The sequence below is a fragment of the Grammomys surdaster genome, unplaced genomic scaffold (genome assembly GCF_004785775.1).
Source record: "Grammomys surdaster isolate TR1022 unplaced genomic scaffold, NIH_TR_1.0 196, whole genome shotgun sequence".
In the NCBI taxonomy this organism is placed as follows: Eukaryota; Metazoa; Chordata; class Mammalia; order Rodentia; family Muridae; genus Grammomys; species Grammomys surdaster.
The window spans coordinates 216761-232919 of NW_021604641.1; the positions used below are offsets into that span (position 1 = coordinate 216761).

General features: G+C 33.9%; 1 protein-coding gene across 3 annotated transcripts in view; it reads left to right on the forward strand.

The window, feature by feature from the left end:
- Kcnt2 (potassium sodium-activated channel subfamily T member 2) overlaps positions 1–16159 on the forward strand; it is a 345424-nt gene that overhangs the window by 110837 nt on the left and 218428 nt on the right. For all 3 annotated transcript variants that reach the window (XM_028769952.1, XM_028769953.1, XM_028769954.1), the window contains exons 5-7: positions 1251–1310; positions 13514–13588; positions 14693–14776. In XM_028769952.1, the coding sequence (XP_028625785.1) occupies positions 1251–1310; positions 13514–13588; positions 14693–14776 (219 nt within the window). The remainder of the gene's footprint in view (positions 1–1250; positions 1311–13513; positions 13589–14692; positions 14777–16159) is intronic.

Genomic DNA, 16159 nt, shown 5'->3' on the forward strand with positions numbered 1-16159 from the left:
TTTAAATTTAAAATATCTTCTATTTAAATACGATTCTGAGTAGTATGTAAAATAACATGTTAGAATTTTCTAGAGATTATGTAATGATATGCTATTAGAAAATATCATAGATAATCATAATAGAGGATTTATGGAGAAATCAAAATATTCCTAGCTTCTTATTATAAGAATGGCTACTTGTGTGTATCTATGATAGATTTTCCTGGGATTGCTAGGCAGTCATCTGTTTTTATTGTGTTACTATTTACTGTTCACTTAAATTTTAAAGTTTTATTTTAGTAAGAAACAAATTAAATCTTGTAAATATTTCTTTTTTGATTATAAAGTAGCTTAAACCTCAATTAAAGAATAAATATAATTGGCATTTAAATCATTTTTGGACATTTTATTCTAATCTCCATTTTAAACTAATGAGGTGGGATATGGAGTTCAGTGGGAAAGCACTTGCCTAGAAAGTATGAGATCTTGAGTTCAATTTCTTAGCATCACAAAAGGAAAACACTGCAATTAATCCACTAACTCAATAAAAAGCACATCACTGAAGAATAATTTCTGAGTTTCTCTGTTTATTTTTCTGCTCCAGTGTTTTCTGACAGTAATTGTAAAGATTTCACATGCCGCAGAGCACATAGAGAAAGAAGCTTGTTCAAATAACACATAACTAGCATTGCCGACTGTAAAAGCACAATTGGTCGTGTATTGTTATGTAATCCTGAAGCATCCTGCATTGCTGAAATGGCCCATGTTTAGAAAATTCAGGGATTTTAGCATTACACGTCATCCTAGGTGAAATAAAATGATTCAGTCTACTCAGTTTCAACCTTGTATTTGGTTTTCTGAAGGGAAGCACTGATTTAAGTTTGTTTCCTTAACAAACAAAAATAAATGAATAGGAGTGATCACAATCTTTATATATTTTACATACTTTAGTCAGTATGAATATTGAGCTCCCATTTTTATACTTAGGAAAATGAGTAAAAATTATTCATTAAGAACATATGAAATTATGAAAACTAAACTGTAAAACAAAAGACAGTAAAATACTGTGTGTATACCTCCACCTACAAACTGAAGTTTATGTATTATATACCATCTAGATTTTATATATATGTATTATGTATTATATACATGTATTTACATTTGTATATATATGTACACATTCTCAAATATTTGTGTACAGTTACTAGCACATTATGAAAGCATATCTTATTTACCTTGCATCTTCTCATACATCACAATTTACTTTTTAGGTCTCGGTGGCATTGATAAGCCTATTTGAAACAATACTTCTTGGCTATCTCAGTTATAAGGTAAGATAGTCTAATTAGTTTTCTACTGTAGAACTCAATGCAAGCATTTACCAAGTTTTCTTCTTTGTTATTATTCATACTTGGGGATAAGGCCAGCTTTTCTTAAACCACTTTAATTATTCAGAGCCTCTACAGTATGTGATAAAAAGCTGTAGCAATATGGTAGGATTTTCCTTGGTGTCTTAGAAGTGCTTGCCTAATTCCTGTGTGCTCACTTACCCATTGCAGGCATGCTTCTATTGAGGCAGTGGAATGGTCCTCATTTTTTATTGTTCTCAATTTATTTTCTTAATTTATTAAAAAAGCAGAAAACAATTATGTCTTTTAGGACCTATTTTAATAACTTATTTTAATTACTGGTGAAGTTCAGTTTAGTTAACACATTTTATGAAGTATTTGTGAAGTGCTCCTGTTTAACCAACTCTACCCTTTATAGCTCTTCTCTCAATGAGTTTTCAATAAAGAAAGTGGAATAATTAGGGAAATTATACATATAGTTTAAATAATAATGTAAGAAGCAGTATATATAAGTGTGGTGGGTTGTGTCTTAAGATAAATAATTTTCAATAATAGTCTCAGGACTTGTATCAGTAATTTTAATAAAGCAACGTGAAAGAACATGGGTGTTGCACTGATAAATTATCAAAGGAGTACATATAATGATATGTATATGAAGTAGAAGAATGACAAATGATAATATTTTATTAAAATATGGATACCTTGTATGACAACATAGAAAGAGAAATTATCAGAACCTCTGGGTAACATAACTCTAAGACACATCTCATAGGAAAGACCATGTGTTTGGTTGACAAACAAAAACAGGATGAAGAAAAAGTCAATAGAGAAGTTCGGCATGGTTGTTCACCACTATAATTATAGGCTTTAGAGATAGAAACTGAAGGACCAAAGAAATGAAGGCATTCCACAAATGTGTTGCAAGTCTGAAATTAGTCTGAGCTTCATGAGGCTCGGTCCAGAAACAAAAACAAACAAACGAGAAAACCAAAACCAAACCATAACCAACCTAATCAAAAGATTAAAAGGACCATTAGAGAGAATTAAGTTAGGTCAATTAAATTATAGTACCTGATGAAAAATTATGTAGGCAGAAGATAAATAAAGACAATCTGATTGGTTTTGATCAATGATAAAAAGGAAACTAAAATGCCATTTTAAAAGTTTTTTAATTGAGATGACTGGAAACAATAAGAAGAATACTGAAATTAGTATACAAGGGGAAAAAATCAATATAGGATCTAGATCGAATAGAATTAGCTTTGGAGATAATGCATGGTGGTGGACAGAGAGGCATGATATGAAAATGGTTAAGAGTGAGGATTACCCACTTCTCCCAGAGTCTAGACCAACAATCACAGAGTGTAACTGGGAGGGATACATGGCTCCAGATACATATGTAACATAGGATGGTCTTGGCTGACAGCAATGGAGGGGGAGGCCCTTGGCCATGGAGAGGTTTGATGCCCTAGTGTGGGGGGATGTAGGAGTGATGAGGGAGGAGATTATGGGTAGGTGGGGGAACAGCCTCATACAAGCAAAGGGGAGGGAAGAGGGCAGATGTGGGATGGAGATGTTGGTGGAAGGGGTAAACTTGAAGTGGGATATCATTTGAGATGGAAACGAATGGAATGATTAATACAAAAAAAAAGAGTGAGGATTAATACCTAGAAGATTCATTAAAACTTTAAGTTCATGTTCAAAGAGATGATAAAGGGAATCAGGAAATTCTCATGCAAAGAATCAACATGAAAATAGGAGCCAAGGATTTGAGAGGTGGAGCTGATAATCTTGTAGGATTTAGAGGGTATACACAACAACTGCTGCACAGAAAAAAATAAGAGTAGAAAGTACTAATCATAAATAGCAACAAAACTGTACAAGGGCTTAATTATGGAAAGATCGTTTATTCAATTTATTTTCTGATTTTCAAAGTGAAATAACCTTTCAAACCTACATTTTGATAATGTAGTATTTATAAACTTAATCAATGTTTCTTCTAGGTCAATTTTATTTCTATTTTAATTTTCATTAGTCTTATCTAAAATACCTAGAAGATTGCATCAATTTCTGAAAGGGTAAATCTGATGAATGAAATGTATGGAAATAAATTAGTAAACATTAGATTATACACTTTTTAAAATTACTTTTATCTTTTTACAGTCCAGTAAACCAGATTCAATGGAGTACCATGAAGAGTAAAATTAATTTAATCTAGTGTGTTGGCTAGCTGGGACAGGAACCTGCTAGAAGGAGTGAGTGACTTAGGGTTAGCATTCTAATGATGGAGACTATCTGCTTTGCTTCAGTAGAGAAAATATAAGGAGAATAAAGACTGACAGAAGAAGAAATCTCATAGAAAGTTATGAAAACTAGACAAAGAAACTGAAATATTGACACTAACTGGGAGGAGAAAGCTGAAAGTCACACTTATTTAAATTACTTAGAAAGTACTGTCCCAGTGATATTCTGGATTGACAGAGGCAGAGACTTTTAATAGTCCATGTCTTTTGTCAGAGAATGTGAACTATAGGTTTGCCCTAATGAACAGACAACTCAAGATTCACAACTACCTAAAGTGCAAATTAAATAAAAATTAAATTAAATATGTTAGGATTTTATTGTACATTGTTTAATTTTCAGCTGAGTGGTAAATATTGAATGTAAGGCACAGGAGGTTTATATTTAACTAAGTAGACATGCAGACTTTTTGGATAAATTGGTAACATCTCTTTCACTTGTGTATGCTTAGTGCAGATACATAACAGCCAAATATTAATATTTATTTGTAAATATATCTATTTCTTTCAAATTTCAACTAAAGTTGATATAAAAATATTTTTTCTGCTTTTCTAAAAGGACTTCTAGCTTGGATTGAAAAAGTTCTTTAAAATATACAAAGATACTCAGGATAAATTTCCTTTTCAGTTATATGATAAAGGCATTCATAATTAATTACTTTATATCATTAATCTTGTAAGTCTTAGGAGGCAGGGTTTGATGATATATAATATTTCTATTCTGACCTCATAAACTTTAATGGGTACCTGGAGGAAAAATAGATGGTAAAGTGTAAAAAGTTACAATGGAAATAAAAAGGATTAAAAAGAATTTGTGACTGTAGAATAAATTTCTATTAATTATATTCTTTTCCTCTTATAATATTAGTTAAATTCATGAACTTTTTGACATAGCCAACATGGTGTTGAGTCACTTCTTTGCAATGAACCAATTAATACCAATCAATGGCCTGTAAATAAGAATCTAAAATATGCTCCTTAGTACAAACCATGATTTTTAAAACGTAGAAGAAATACTTGCAAAAACATTATTTAATTGCATTACAAATTTTATCTAACCTTCATATTATTTGATATGCACACATCTAAAATATCAGTGTAAATATTCGTTACACATATATTTCTCATGTATATTTGTATAGTTTGTTATCTATATATTTAATATTTAAAAACAAATGCAGAGTTAAAGAAATATTTATACTCCCAACATCATTCTAAAATAAGAACACAAGAATTTTTAAAAATAAAATAATGTTCACTATTTCATGGAGACAGAGAAGAAAATTAGCAAAATTTTAAATTCACACAAAATGAAATAAATATCCATTGCATGAACCTTATTTTCCCTTATTTAGAAGTGTAGGTCTGTGTTCATTAACTCCTTTCTTTTTTTTTTACATTTTCAATGCCATTTTTCAATAACTATTCTTTTTTTATTTTTTTAATGGATATTTTATTTACATTTGATATGTTGTCCCCTTACCCCATCCCCCACCAACCCAGGAATTCCCTATCCCCTTACCCCTCCTCCTTCTTCTCTGTGGATGTAACCCCTACCTACCACCCCACTCCCACTTCCCCACCCTCAAAATTCCCACCCCCTGGGGCGTCCTGCCTTCATGAGGTCAAGGATCTCATCTTCCACCTATGCCCAGCAGGGCCCTCCACTCTTACATATTCAGCTGAAGCCCTGGATCCCTCCCTAAGTGCTCCCAGGCTGGTGGTTTAGACCCTGGGAGCTGTGGTTGGTTGGTATTGTTGCTCTCCTCATGGTGCTGCAAATCCTTTCAGCTCCTTCAGTCTTCACTCTAACTCCTCCATTATCAGTTCAATGGCTAGTTGTGAGCATCTGCCTCTGAATATAGCAGACTCTTGAATGCCTCTGAAGAGACATCCATATCAGGCTCTTATCAGCATGCACATCCTAACTTCCAAATCAGCATGGTGACAGCACATGGGATGGATACTCAGGTGGAAAGGTCTTCAGATGGCCCCTCCTTCAGTTTCTGTCCCTCACTTTGTCTCCATTTTTGCGCCCTTGAGTATTTTGTTGCTCCTTCTAAGAAGGACCGAATCACCCCCACTAGGTCTTCCTTCTTTATGAGCTTCATGTGGCCTGTGAGTTGCATCTTGGGCATTTCAAAGTTCTGGGCTAATATCCAATAATCAGTGAGTGAATACCATGTGTGTTCTTTTGTGATTGGCTTACTTCACTCAGGATGATAATTTCTAGTTCCATCCACTCACCTAGGAACCTCTTGAATTCATTGTTTTTAATAGCTGAGTAATACTCCATTGTGTAAATATACCACATTTTTTTTAATCCATTCCTCAGTTGAAGGACATCTGGGTTCTTTCCAGCTCCTGGCTATTATAAGTAAGGCTGCTATGAACATAGCTGAGCATATGTCCTTGTTATGTTCGAGCATCTTCTGGATATATGCCTAGGAGTGGTATAGCTGGATCCTCAGGTAATGCTCTGTCCGATTTTCTGAGGAACTGCCACACTGATTTCCAAAGTGGTTGCACCATCTTGCAGTCCCACCAGCAATGGAGGAGTGTTCCTCTTTCTCCACACCCTTGCCAGCATCTTCTATCACCTGAGTTTTTAATCTTAGCCATTCTGACTTGTGTGAGATGGAATCTCAGGGTTATTTTGATTTGCATTTCCCTGATGACTAAGGATACTGAACATTTCTTTAGTTGCTTCTTGGCCATTCGAGTTTCTTCCGTTGAAAATTCTTTGTTAAGCTCTATACCCCATTTTTTAATATGGTTATTTGGTTGTCTGGAGTCTAATTTCTTGAGTTCTTTGTATATATTGGATATTAGCCCTCTATCAGATGTTGGATTGGTAAAGATCTTTTCCCAATTTGTTGGTTGTAGTTTTGTCCTATTGACAGTGTCCTTTGCCTTACAGAAACTGCAATTTTATGAAGTCCCATTTATCAATTCTTGTTCTTAGAGGTTATGCCATTGGTGTTCTGTTCAGGACCTTTTCCCCTGTGCCCAAGTATTCGAGGGTCTTCCCCACCTTCTCTTCTATTAGTTTCAGTGTATCTGGTTTTATGTGGAGGTTTTTTATTCACTTAGACTTGAGCTTCATACAAGGAGATAAGAATGGATCAATTTTCATTCTTCTACATGTTGTCCTCCAGTTGAACCAGCACCATTTGTTGAAAATGCTGTCCTTTTGTCACTGGACAGTTTTAGCTCCTTTGTCAAAGATCAAGTGACCATAGGAGTGTGGGTTCAGTTCTGGGTCTTCAATTCTATTGCATTGATCTTCCTGCCTGTCTCTGTACCAATACTAGGTAGTTTTTTATCACTATTGCTCTGTAGTACAGCTTGAGGTCAGGGATGGTGATTCCTCCAGAAGTTCTTTTATTGTTGAGAATAGTTTTCGCTATCCTGTGTTTTTTGTTATTCCATATGAATTTGAGAATTTCCTTTTCTAACTCTGTGAAGAATTGAGTTGGGGTTTCAATGGGGATTGCATTGAATCTGTAGAATGCTTTTGGCAAGATGGCCATTTTTATTATATTAATCCTGCCAATCCATGAGCATGGGAGATCTTTCCATCTTCTGAGATATTCTTCGATTTCTTTCTTCAGAGACTTGAAGTTCTTGTCATACAGCTCTTTTACCTGCTTGGTTAGATTCACACCAAGGTATTTTATATTATTTGCGACTATTGTGAAGGGTGTCATTTCCCTAATTTCTTTTTCAGTCTGTTTTTCTTTCATGTAGAGGAAGGCTACTGATTTGTTTGAGTTGATTTTATAACCAGCCACTTTGCTGAAGTTGTTTATCAAGTTTAGGAGTTCTCTGGTGGAAGTTTGGGGGTCACTTAAGTATTCTATCATATCATCTGCAAATAGTGATATTTTGACTTCTTCCTTTCCTATTTGTATCCCTTTGACTTCTTTTTTTCATTCACTCCTTTCATTAATGTTTGTAGCTTCCCTCAGTACAAAGTAATTGTCCAACTCTAAAGTTCTTATTTTTCTGGCGCGAGCCGTAAATACCCTCTAAGTCTTTCTCAAATGTTTTCAAAATGGGGATATATATATATATATATGTATATATATATATATATATATATATATATATTACATCAAGAGTAAACAACAGCAAACATCAGCATGGTTTCCAAACCTCTAAAAACAACAATTATGTATACTTAGAAGCTTTCATTAAGTCCATGACCTTTTGTTACGTGATTATTCTAACAAACATGAATTCTGAGATGTATATCACCATAATAACTTAATTAATAAAATGCTTAAGTACTTTTTAGATAGTAACAGGTATATCTAAAATTTTTGGATTGATTGCCATGCCTTGACATTGATATTCACATATAGCTAATCATACATTTAATGCCATAATGTTTACTATACCATTTGAAATGTATTTGAAGGACATAAATTATCATATTCTCTCATTATTTAAGTTAAGTATTATTGTTTTTAATCCCTTAAGAATAAAATGTTTCACACACTCAAGGCTCAAGAAACAGTGCAGAATTGGGGAAAGAAAGCTTGTAAGAGTCCAGAGATCAGGGACTTTGCTGTAAGATTGTATCTCCTAATGATATCAGAAACTGTGACAGTAAACGCTCACTAACAAGAATGCCTATACATAAACTGCAAGAGGATACCAAAGCACATGTGGAAAAGCCCACAAGGCTTCAACTCTACACAATTAGCTATAGGCAATTGAGGAAAACAGAGCAGGAACAGGAGGTGGTCCTCCCTTGGGAACTGTACTCCAATTGGTTGTCCATAGCTAAACAATCATACATGTAAAAGTAACATGATATGGACTCACTAGGTTATATTACGAAGCTTATATGTATATAAACACTTTTATGCTTTCAATAATAATTGATGATAAAAACAGTCCATGAATTTGAAGAGTGCACAGGGCTCTATTTATGGGATTGGAGGGCGAAAGGGGAAGAGAGAAATGTAATTAATATACAATTTCTAAAACAAAAAAACCCACAAGAAATCAATTATTATATATAATTCCTAGGTTCAAACTGAGATTTGCATAAATTAGATTGCCATATTTCTGCGACATTTATCTTGGTGATAATTCTAGTATATTTTCTGTCATGTAATTTGTTACGATTTGACTAAGGACTGATATGCCCATGGTAAGTGAAATGATTGGAATAAAATTTTTTTTAAACCTTATTGAAGTATCCTAATATTACACAGGTAAAATTACACAGGTAGAATTGATAGCAAATTATAGAAGGAATAATCACTCTTGTTTCTAATGTGAAAGTGAATTTAAGTGAAATAAGTGTTTGATATGATTTTGAGAGGTGCTTTGCTTGTCTTTGGATATTGTTTATAGTTTTCTGCATAGTGGCATTCCATCAGTACATTTTCTCTTTGTTCATCATAATTCAATTTTGTCCTGTGGATCCTTATGATGCAGGTCCACTAGGAATTCCTAATGGCCAGTGAAACTCATGGATACTTCTCATATTTATGTATAATAACAATTTTAGGGAAGATAATTTATGTATGCATCACTTAGTTCAGAAGATAATCTGAGACCTGAAAATTAAACAAACTGAATATAACTGAAAATATGTGTTTAATTTTGGCAATAAATACATTATTCCTCTATATAGCTTGACTATGAAAATTAGTCCTCAGTAGGAAGTTCATTCAGTCCCTGTACGCACACGTGCACACACACAAACACACACACACACCCCACAACTCCTGCTCCCCAACACAGACACAATGAATCTGCCATGGTATGGTTGACCTAATGTCTTTATTTAACGACTGCATTCTTTGAAGCTCTGATCAAATCTTCATGACCTGTGTTATTTTGACTCTCACTGTGTTTGGTTTACATTTTCCTCTAATGTGCTATCTATATCAAAGTCTTTTGTGGGGGGTTATATCTTTCTTAGAGTGACTGTGGTGACAGGATGATGCAAGATCTAGAAAGCAAAATGCAACAAAAGGAAAATAAAACTCCTCAAGTAATTTATGTGTAAAATAAAGTCAGGAACAAACACCACTTAAAGACTTGTATATAAAGCCACAAACTACGCCACATTTTCTGGATCAAAATTACTTGGGAAATAGAATAACCTTTAAAATATGGGGGAATAGAAAGTTATGGAGATGGCTCAGAGATTATGAGTACTTGCTGCTCTTCCAGAGGCCATTCATTTGGTCTGTAACTCCCATTACAGAAAATCTAACATCTGTGTTCTCCATGGGCACTCATACTCAAGTGCAGACACATGCAGGCACATACATATGTAATTAAAACTAAGTTCAACAACAAAATAAGGATTGAGAGCTCATATACTCCAACTAGGATAGTGCATTTGTATTATAATAGTGCTTTTTCTTGTTAAAGGTTGTGAAGAGTTGAAGCATTTTTTTTTATTTGATATTTTATTTATTTACATTTCAAATGTTATCTCCTTTCCTTGTTTCCTCTCCAGAACATCCCTCTCCCATCCCCCTGCCCCTGTTTCTATGAGGGTGCTCACCTACGTACCCACCCACTCCTGCCTCCAGCCCTGGCATTTTCCCTATAGTGGGGCATCAAGCCACCACAGGACTATAAAGTGAATGGAGTGAAGGTATACTTGATGTGTACATTGGCAACGTATATTTGGTAATATAATGCAGGTGTACACAGTGTAGATAAATTTCAGTGGGACAAGATTAGATGGGCAGCCGCCCATCTAATAATAAGAGGTTTGTCATTAGATGAAAATGAACCAACTGTTAACTAGAAATTTCTTATGCTCTATTTGCAAATCTTTATGCCTTGTTTATACATTTCGTTCATGTGGTATGGCAAAGGATGATGTAATAGGATTGTTAAAGATACTTGGTTTACTAGAAGAGACCTCAATCAGGAATAAAACATAAATTTGGCTTTCAGACATATTGTGTTTATGATATCAAGACCTCAATATGGACTAGTGGATTAAGTATTTGACCCGAGTCAGAATTTCAAAGATGGAGTATTGATCTGGGCTAGAAAGAAAATGTCTGAAAGTCACAGGTTATTGTTCATTATAAGTTGTAGCTGGAACCCAGGTAAAAGGCCTGACATACAGATAGAAAATTTTAAATCTCTCTACTATAAAATTTCAGTTGAAATTTATTTTCATGTCTGGTAATTTGTGTTTTCTACATTTGTGGAAGTTCACAATTATAAAGTTTTTTTTCCAAGGGTTTTCAGTGTATGCTATTAACAAAATATATACTTCAGTTAAAAATAAAACATTGTATTAAAGAAAAGAGGGTGTATAAAATATTTGTGATTTGTTTATTTATGTTAGTACTTACTTTAGCCCCGGTAAGTAAGTACATAAAAAAGTGCAGTTCTGGTTACAAACTCTTTTGTGGGAGAAATGCATCTTATCCAGAAGAAGGAATGAGAGCAACATTCCATAAGTATTAAAAAGACTGGCAGCTCCAGGGAGTTGTAAAATTTAATATGGATGAATCACAAGGTGATTTTATAATGGAAAAAGGAGCATACTACAGACTAAACTGGTGTTTAGAGTTAAAATTGTAAATCTTCCTCTTACAGTATGGCTAGAGGCTTGGATTTCATATTCTACACAGTGGAGACAGAAATTAGAAAGAACACTGTAGCCAGAAATGAAAGAGAATTCAGAAATGAATCTGGTCAAATCAGAAGGCTGTTTTAAGACAACTTTAATGGTTCAGGGAAATATAATCATTAAAAAAATAAATCATGTATTAAGCTGAGATGAATGTTAGGAGATAAATTTCCATGAATTAATTTTGTGAGTGTTTCACAGGGATAGGAAAAGTAATTGTAATTGTATGCTGATAGAAAAAAATAGTAATCTGTAAAGTAAAAATATAACCTACCATCATTAAAATAAGTTAAATCTGAAGCTTTTGATTCTTCTGAGTCAGTGTCAATATGAAAAATCTGTTTACCTTATACTTCTCTAAGTCGATGCATCTCACTGCTGGTTCATGTTAACTAGACAGAATTAGGAATTTATATACAATTGTGTAATGCAAGAAGAGTGTGTATTGTCCTCAGGTCAAATACCCCCTTATCACGGTTTTCTTCCTCAGTTCCATTTCCATTCTGTTTTAACACCAACTCAATAGGTACCCCAGGGCAGAAGTAAGTCAAGAGGGAACTGTGGTCACTATCTCCACTTTAATTTGGTATGACATCCTTTGGAATGATAAGAGCAAGCTCTTCCTCACTTTCTGTGATTGCTTCCAGTCACACACTTTGTGAGGGTAAACCACTAAAAATGAGATCAGTTTCCCCTTGTTTCTGCATCTAACTCCATTAAACTGTTTTCTTCTTATTAAAGGAACTATGACTTGTTCTTAATCTAGCTCTCCTTTTCTTTGATTTCCTCATTTTCCCTCATGTGCTAGGCATGGGCTAAATATAGCCTCAAGTCTGCATGAAGCTAAGTGCCTCCTTTGACTCCTTTTCACTTAGCCTGAAATTCTAAAATAGGTTTCATTTAACTCATAACATCCTATCCAGAAAAGAGCTCCAGTTGCCCCCATTCCCCAGCTGCTCCTTACTGTGTTACATTGAATTGAACACGACAGACATTTTTAACATCTTAGCACCTAGAAAGTAGATAATGTAACACAATGATTTGGGGATATGGGCATACTTATACCACTGTAATGAAATGAAATATCGAACTCTCACAGAATATTGACAACTTTTCATGTATATCTAGTGTGATATGATAACTGGAAAATGTAGGCCATCCAGATTACTGATAGCTTTTTCAGTGCATAGATCTCTTCATACATTAAATAGTTTCAGGACTTTCTGAGGATTTTCTATGAGATATAGTATTGGTCTGTAAGACTAGGTATTTCACAAAGGAAAAGGTAACTCTGTCATACTGGTCTGAAGTCTGAAAGTCCTGTTAGGTAGCTTGATTGGTTTGGCTTATTCAAGGTCCCCATGTTGGTTCACATTACAGTGAGAGAATGAGCATTGGAAAGTACAATGTTGAGACAAAAAGTCAGGGATATTCACATGCCAGGGTTTGTCTCATTGTGAAAAACCTGCCCCTGATGGAACTCAATAGGATCCCACAAAGGCGATACTATTCCCCCTTCAAAGTTAATCCTCCATACCCAAGGCTTGACTCATTTCCCCCTTTAGGTTCTGTACAGAGGATCCAGCTTCCAATACGAGGCAGCCATATTCAGACTATACCCAGACCTTAAGTATCAAGGTCACTTTAATGGGCACCATTGTCATCTGCATAATCCAAAGGTTTCCACATCAAAATCTCTGTGACTGTTTTAATATTGTCATAGCCTTTCTTGAAATTGTTAAGAGGCCCATATATTTATTATTCACTGAGCTCTGACAATCATGTATTCAGTCCTTATTAATTTCAAAGTGGGGATTAGGAGAATAGAATATATGTGATTAAATGATGTTTTAATTTTTATCAAACTTGAAAATAATTTTCGTTAACAAATTCATAACTAGATTTCCAAAAGACCTAAATTACCTTACAAGGAGCTAGAATACTTGTGATAGTGGAAACAAATTGTGGCAATTTATCCTAGGATCTTGTTAGAGTACTTTACTTATAAGTAACTTGTTTTAGAGCCTATTACAGGGTAAATCTTATATATACTATGCCTAGTCTACTTTGGGTACTTACTTTAGTTCTACCACTATAAAACCATAATGAACAATTCTGTTTAAATTAGTTTATAAGTTATTGCTACATTCATATACATATTCAATAACATGTTAATAAAAGTGTTGGTATTACTAGAGATATTCTGAGTGCTAGTTCTTCTCTGACATTTGCTTTTATTCAACAATTATTTGTAGGGAAATATCTGGGAGCAGATTTTACGAATTCCATTCATCTTGGAAATAATCAATGCAGTCCCCTTCATCATCTCAGTAAGTATTAGCATCTTAAAAAGGATTGTCACTAGATTTAAATAAATTCTATATGTCTAACTACTTCTACATAATATAAGTTAAAAGGCATGGATTCAGACTTTGAATATAATCTGGCTCCTTAAAAAAAAAAAGTCAGTACGATGATTGAATTGTATAGTTAAGTAAGATCTAGTATGTTTCAGTACAATAACTTAATGAAACCTACTATAGAATTATACAGCACCAAGGTATCATTTGAGCAAATGCCAGTACTGTTTAACGATCCTCAAAATTACATTACTTATATTGTGGAAGTTTAAAGATAGAAACTCACTGTATAAGATATTTATCAGAGTATTCATGCTGAGAGCATGTTCATATCTAGTTTGTCTATGGAATTTACCCAGTTTAGTTCTTCAGTAGAGCCCAATGGCTCCTCAAAGTACTGTTTCCCTTGCAAGAATTCAAGGCGACAGTCACTCTGTTCCACTGTCATCCCATATGTATGTAACCCTGAGGATCTCATTCATAAAAATAGGTTCTAGTATCAATTTGTTTTAGCAATGATGTTTGAAATTACGGGTGTTTGGACTTTACTTGGAAAAAAAAGAGAAAATAACACATTATTATTTGAAGCTGTTCCCCACTTCTTATATTTTGAGTGACTTATCTACAGAGAGAGCTGGAACTAGATTCAATGAAAAGTTAACTAAATATAAATACAAGTGACTTCAGTTTCTCAACATGATTTAAATAGTTTGAATCTTAAGACAGTGATATATTATAAAAAACAGCCTTGTAACTCTCGTTACCACCTCAGGTAGAGGAATAGCAATGTAAAAAAAAAAAAAAACACATGATAAGACTTAATAATAGAATCAGCATGGTTATATCTGACATCTGTGAAGCTTCTTACTTTATGTGTCTGTAATAATTTCCCCAAGAAAGACTTTAGCAATGAGTGAAAGACTATTCATTAGTGTTGATTTTAAAGTACTTGGTGCTGTTTTAAATATTTTCCTTATTTTATTAACTTTTATATAATTTTACCTTTCTTTTAAATCTGCTTGATATAATTTCTTTCTTTGAGAAAAAAAGTTTAGTTTTTTGTTTATTTTTCAGATATTCTGGCCTACTTTAAGAAATCTATTTGTTCCAGTTTTTCTAAATTGTTGGCTTGCCAAACACGCTTTGGAAAATATGATTGTAAGTAATACCAGTAAAGTTTGAAGCTAAAATATGTTAAGGTCCACTATGTTTTACTTATTCTCAATGTTTCAGTGGAAGGAGAAGGCTATTTAGCCTCTAATATTGTATTTTGACATTCTGTCTACTCTTGGAAATGTGCATAATATCCGAAATTTGTTGAGTTATAGTTATAGAAATTTCAAATGTTTTTATTTTAACCTTTCACCATAATCCACTGTTTTAATTTGTTTTATTTAAATATTTAGTGGTAAACTACAGTTCCATACTTATTGTACTATATAAAATACATAGTTAAATATATGCATATTTAATAAAAGTTAAGTGATAAATCTACTACATTCTAATAAGACTCGAATTCTGTAATATGCCTGTATTCCCTAGGCATTCAACCGTTCAATTATGTGTAAATAAAATGGTTTAGATTTTTTCTGATGTCATAAATTCAACACCCACCTGCTGTCTACACAGCAAATTGCTGTTTGGACAGTTTCTTTTTGAAAGCAGCTCCCTTCACATTTAAAGCTGTCTGTTTGTGCATATGTAGTTCATAGTTCATAAGCCTTAGTTTTCATGGCTCAGGGATGCTTTTGTCTATTATTAATTGTAAATAATTTCAAGTTTTGTGAATACATGGGGATTTGTTAGACCTTTTCAGAGTGAGCAGAGTGATTTGTTATCATTCTCACAGGTTGTTTGGTGTTGAGCTAAGTGGCAGTTCTTATGAAGAGGGGTTGAGATGTAGAAATACACACAAAATACACAGCTCTGCTGTGGCCACAGTCTACATCAAACACTGATACTCTTTGGAAATAATCATTTACACCTATGACATGAAAGCATTCCCCACAGTTCTCAGTAATTTGCAGACAAGACAGAAGGCATTCATTAATTCATCATTCATTGTATAAATTCTAATAAGTGTCTGAAATAAGGCACTTTGCTGTACCCAGTATTTGATGAAAAGCAAGCTAAGGAGAGGTTTATTTGGTTTACTGTTCCAGTGGACACAGAGCATCATAGCAAGGAAGGCATTGCAGCAACAGCATGGAGGGCTGATCACATTCTGTTTTGGAGTCAGGGACTCAAACAGTGAGCAGCAGTGGGACCAGGCATTAAAATCCCAGGGTTTACCACAAAGCTTCACCTGTCAAAGTTTTCATAGTCCTCCAAAACACTACCACCTGCTGAGCACCAAGTGTTCAAACACATGAGACTTTCAGACATTTTATATTAAAACTACAACATTCTTTGTGAACCTCATAGGCTCAGGGCCTCATCATAAGACACTCCATGTATATGTATGTATATATGTATATATGTATATGTAGATGTGTATATGTGTGTATATATATATATATGTATATATATATATATATGTGT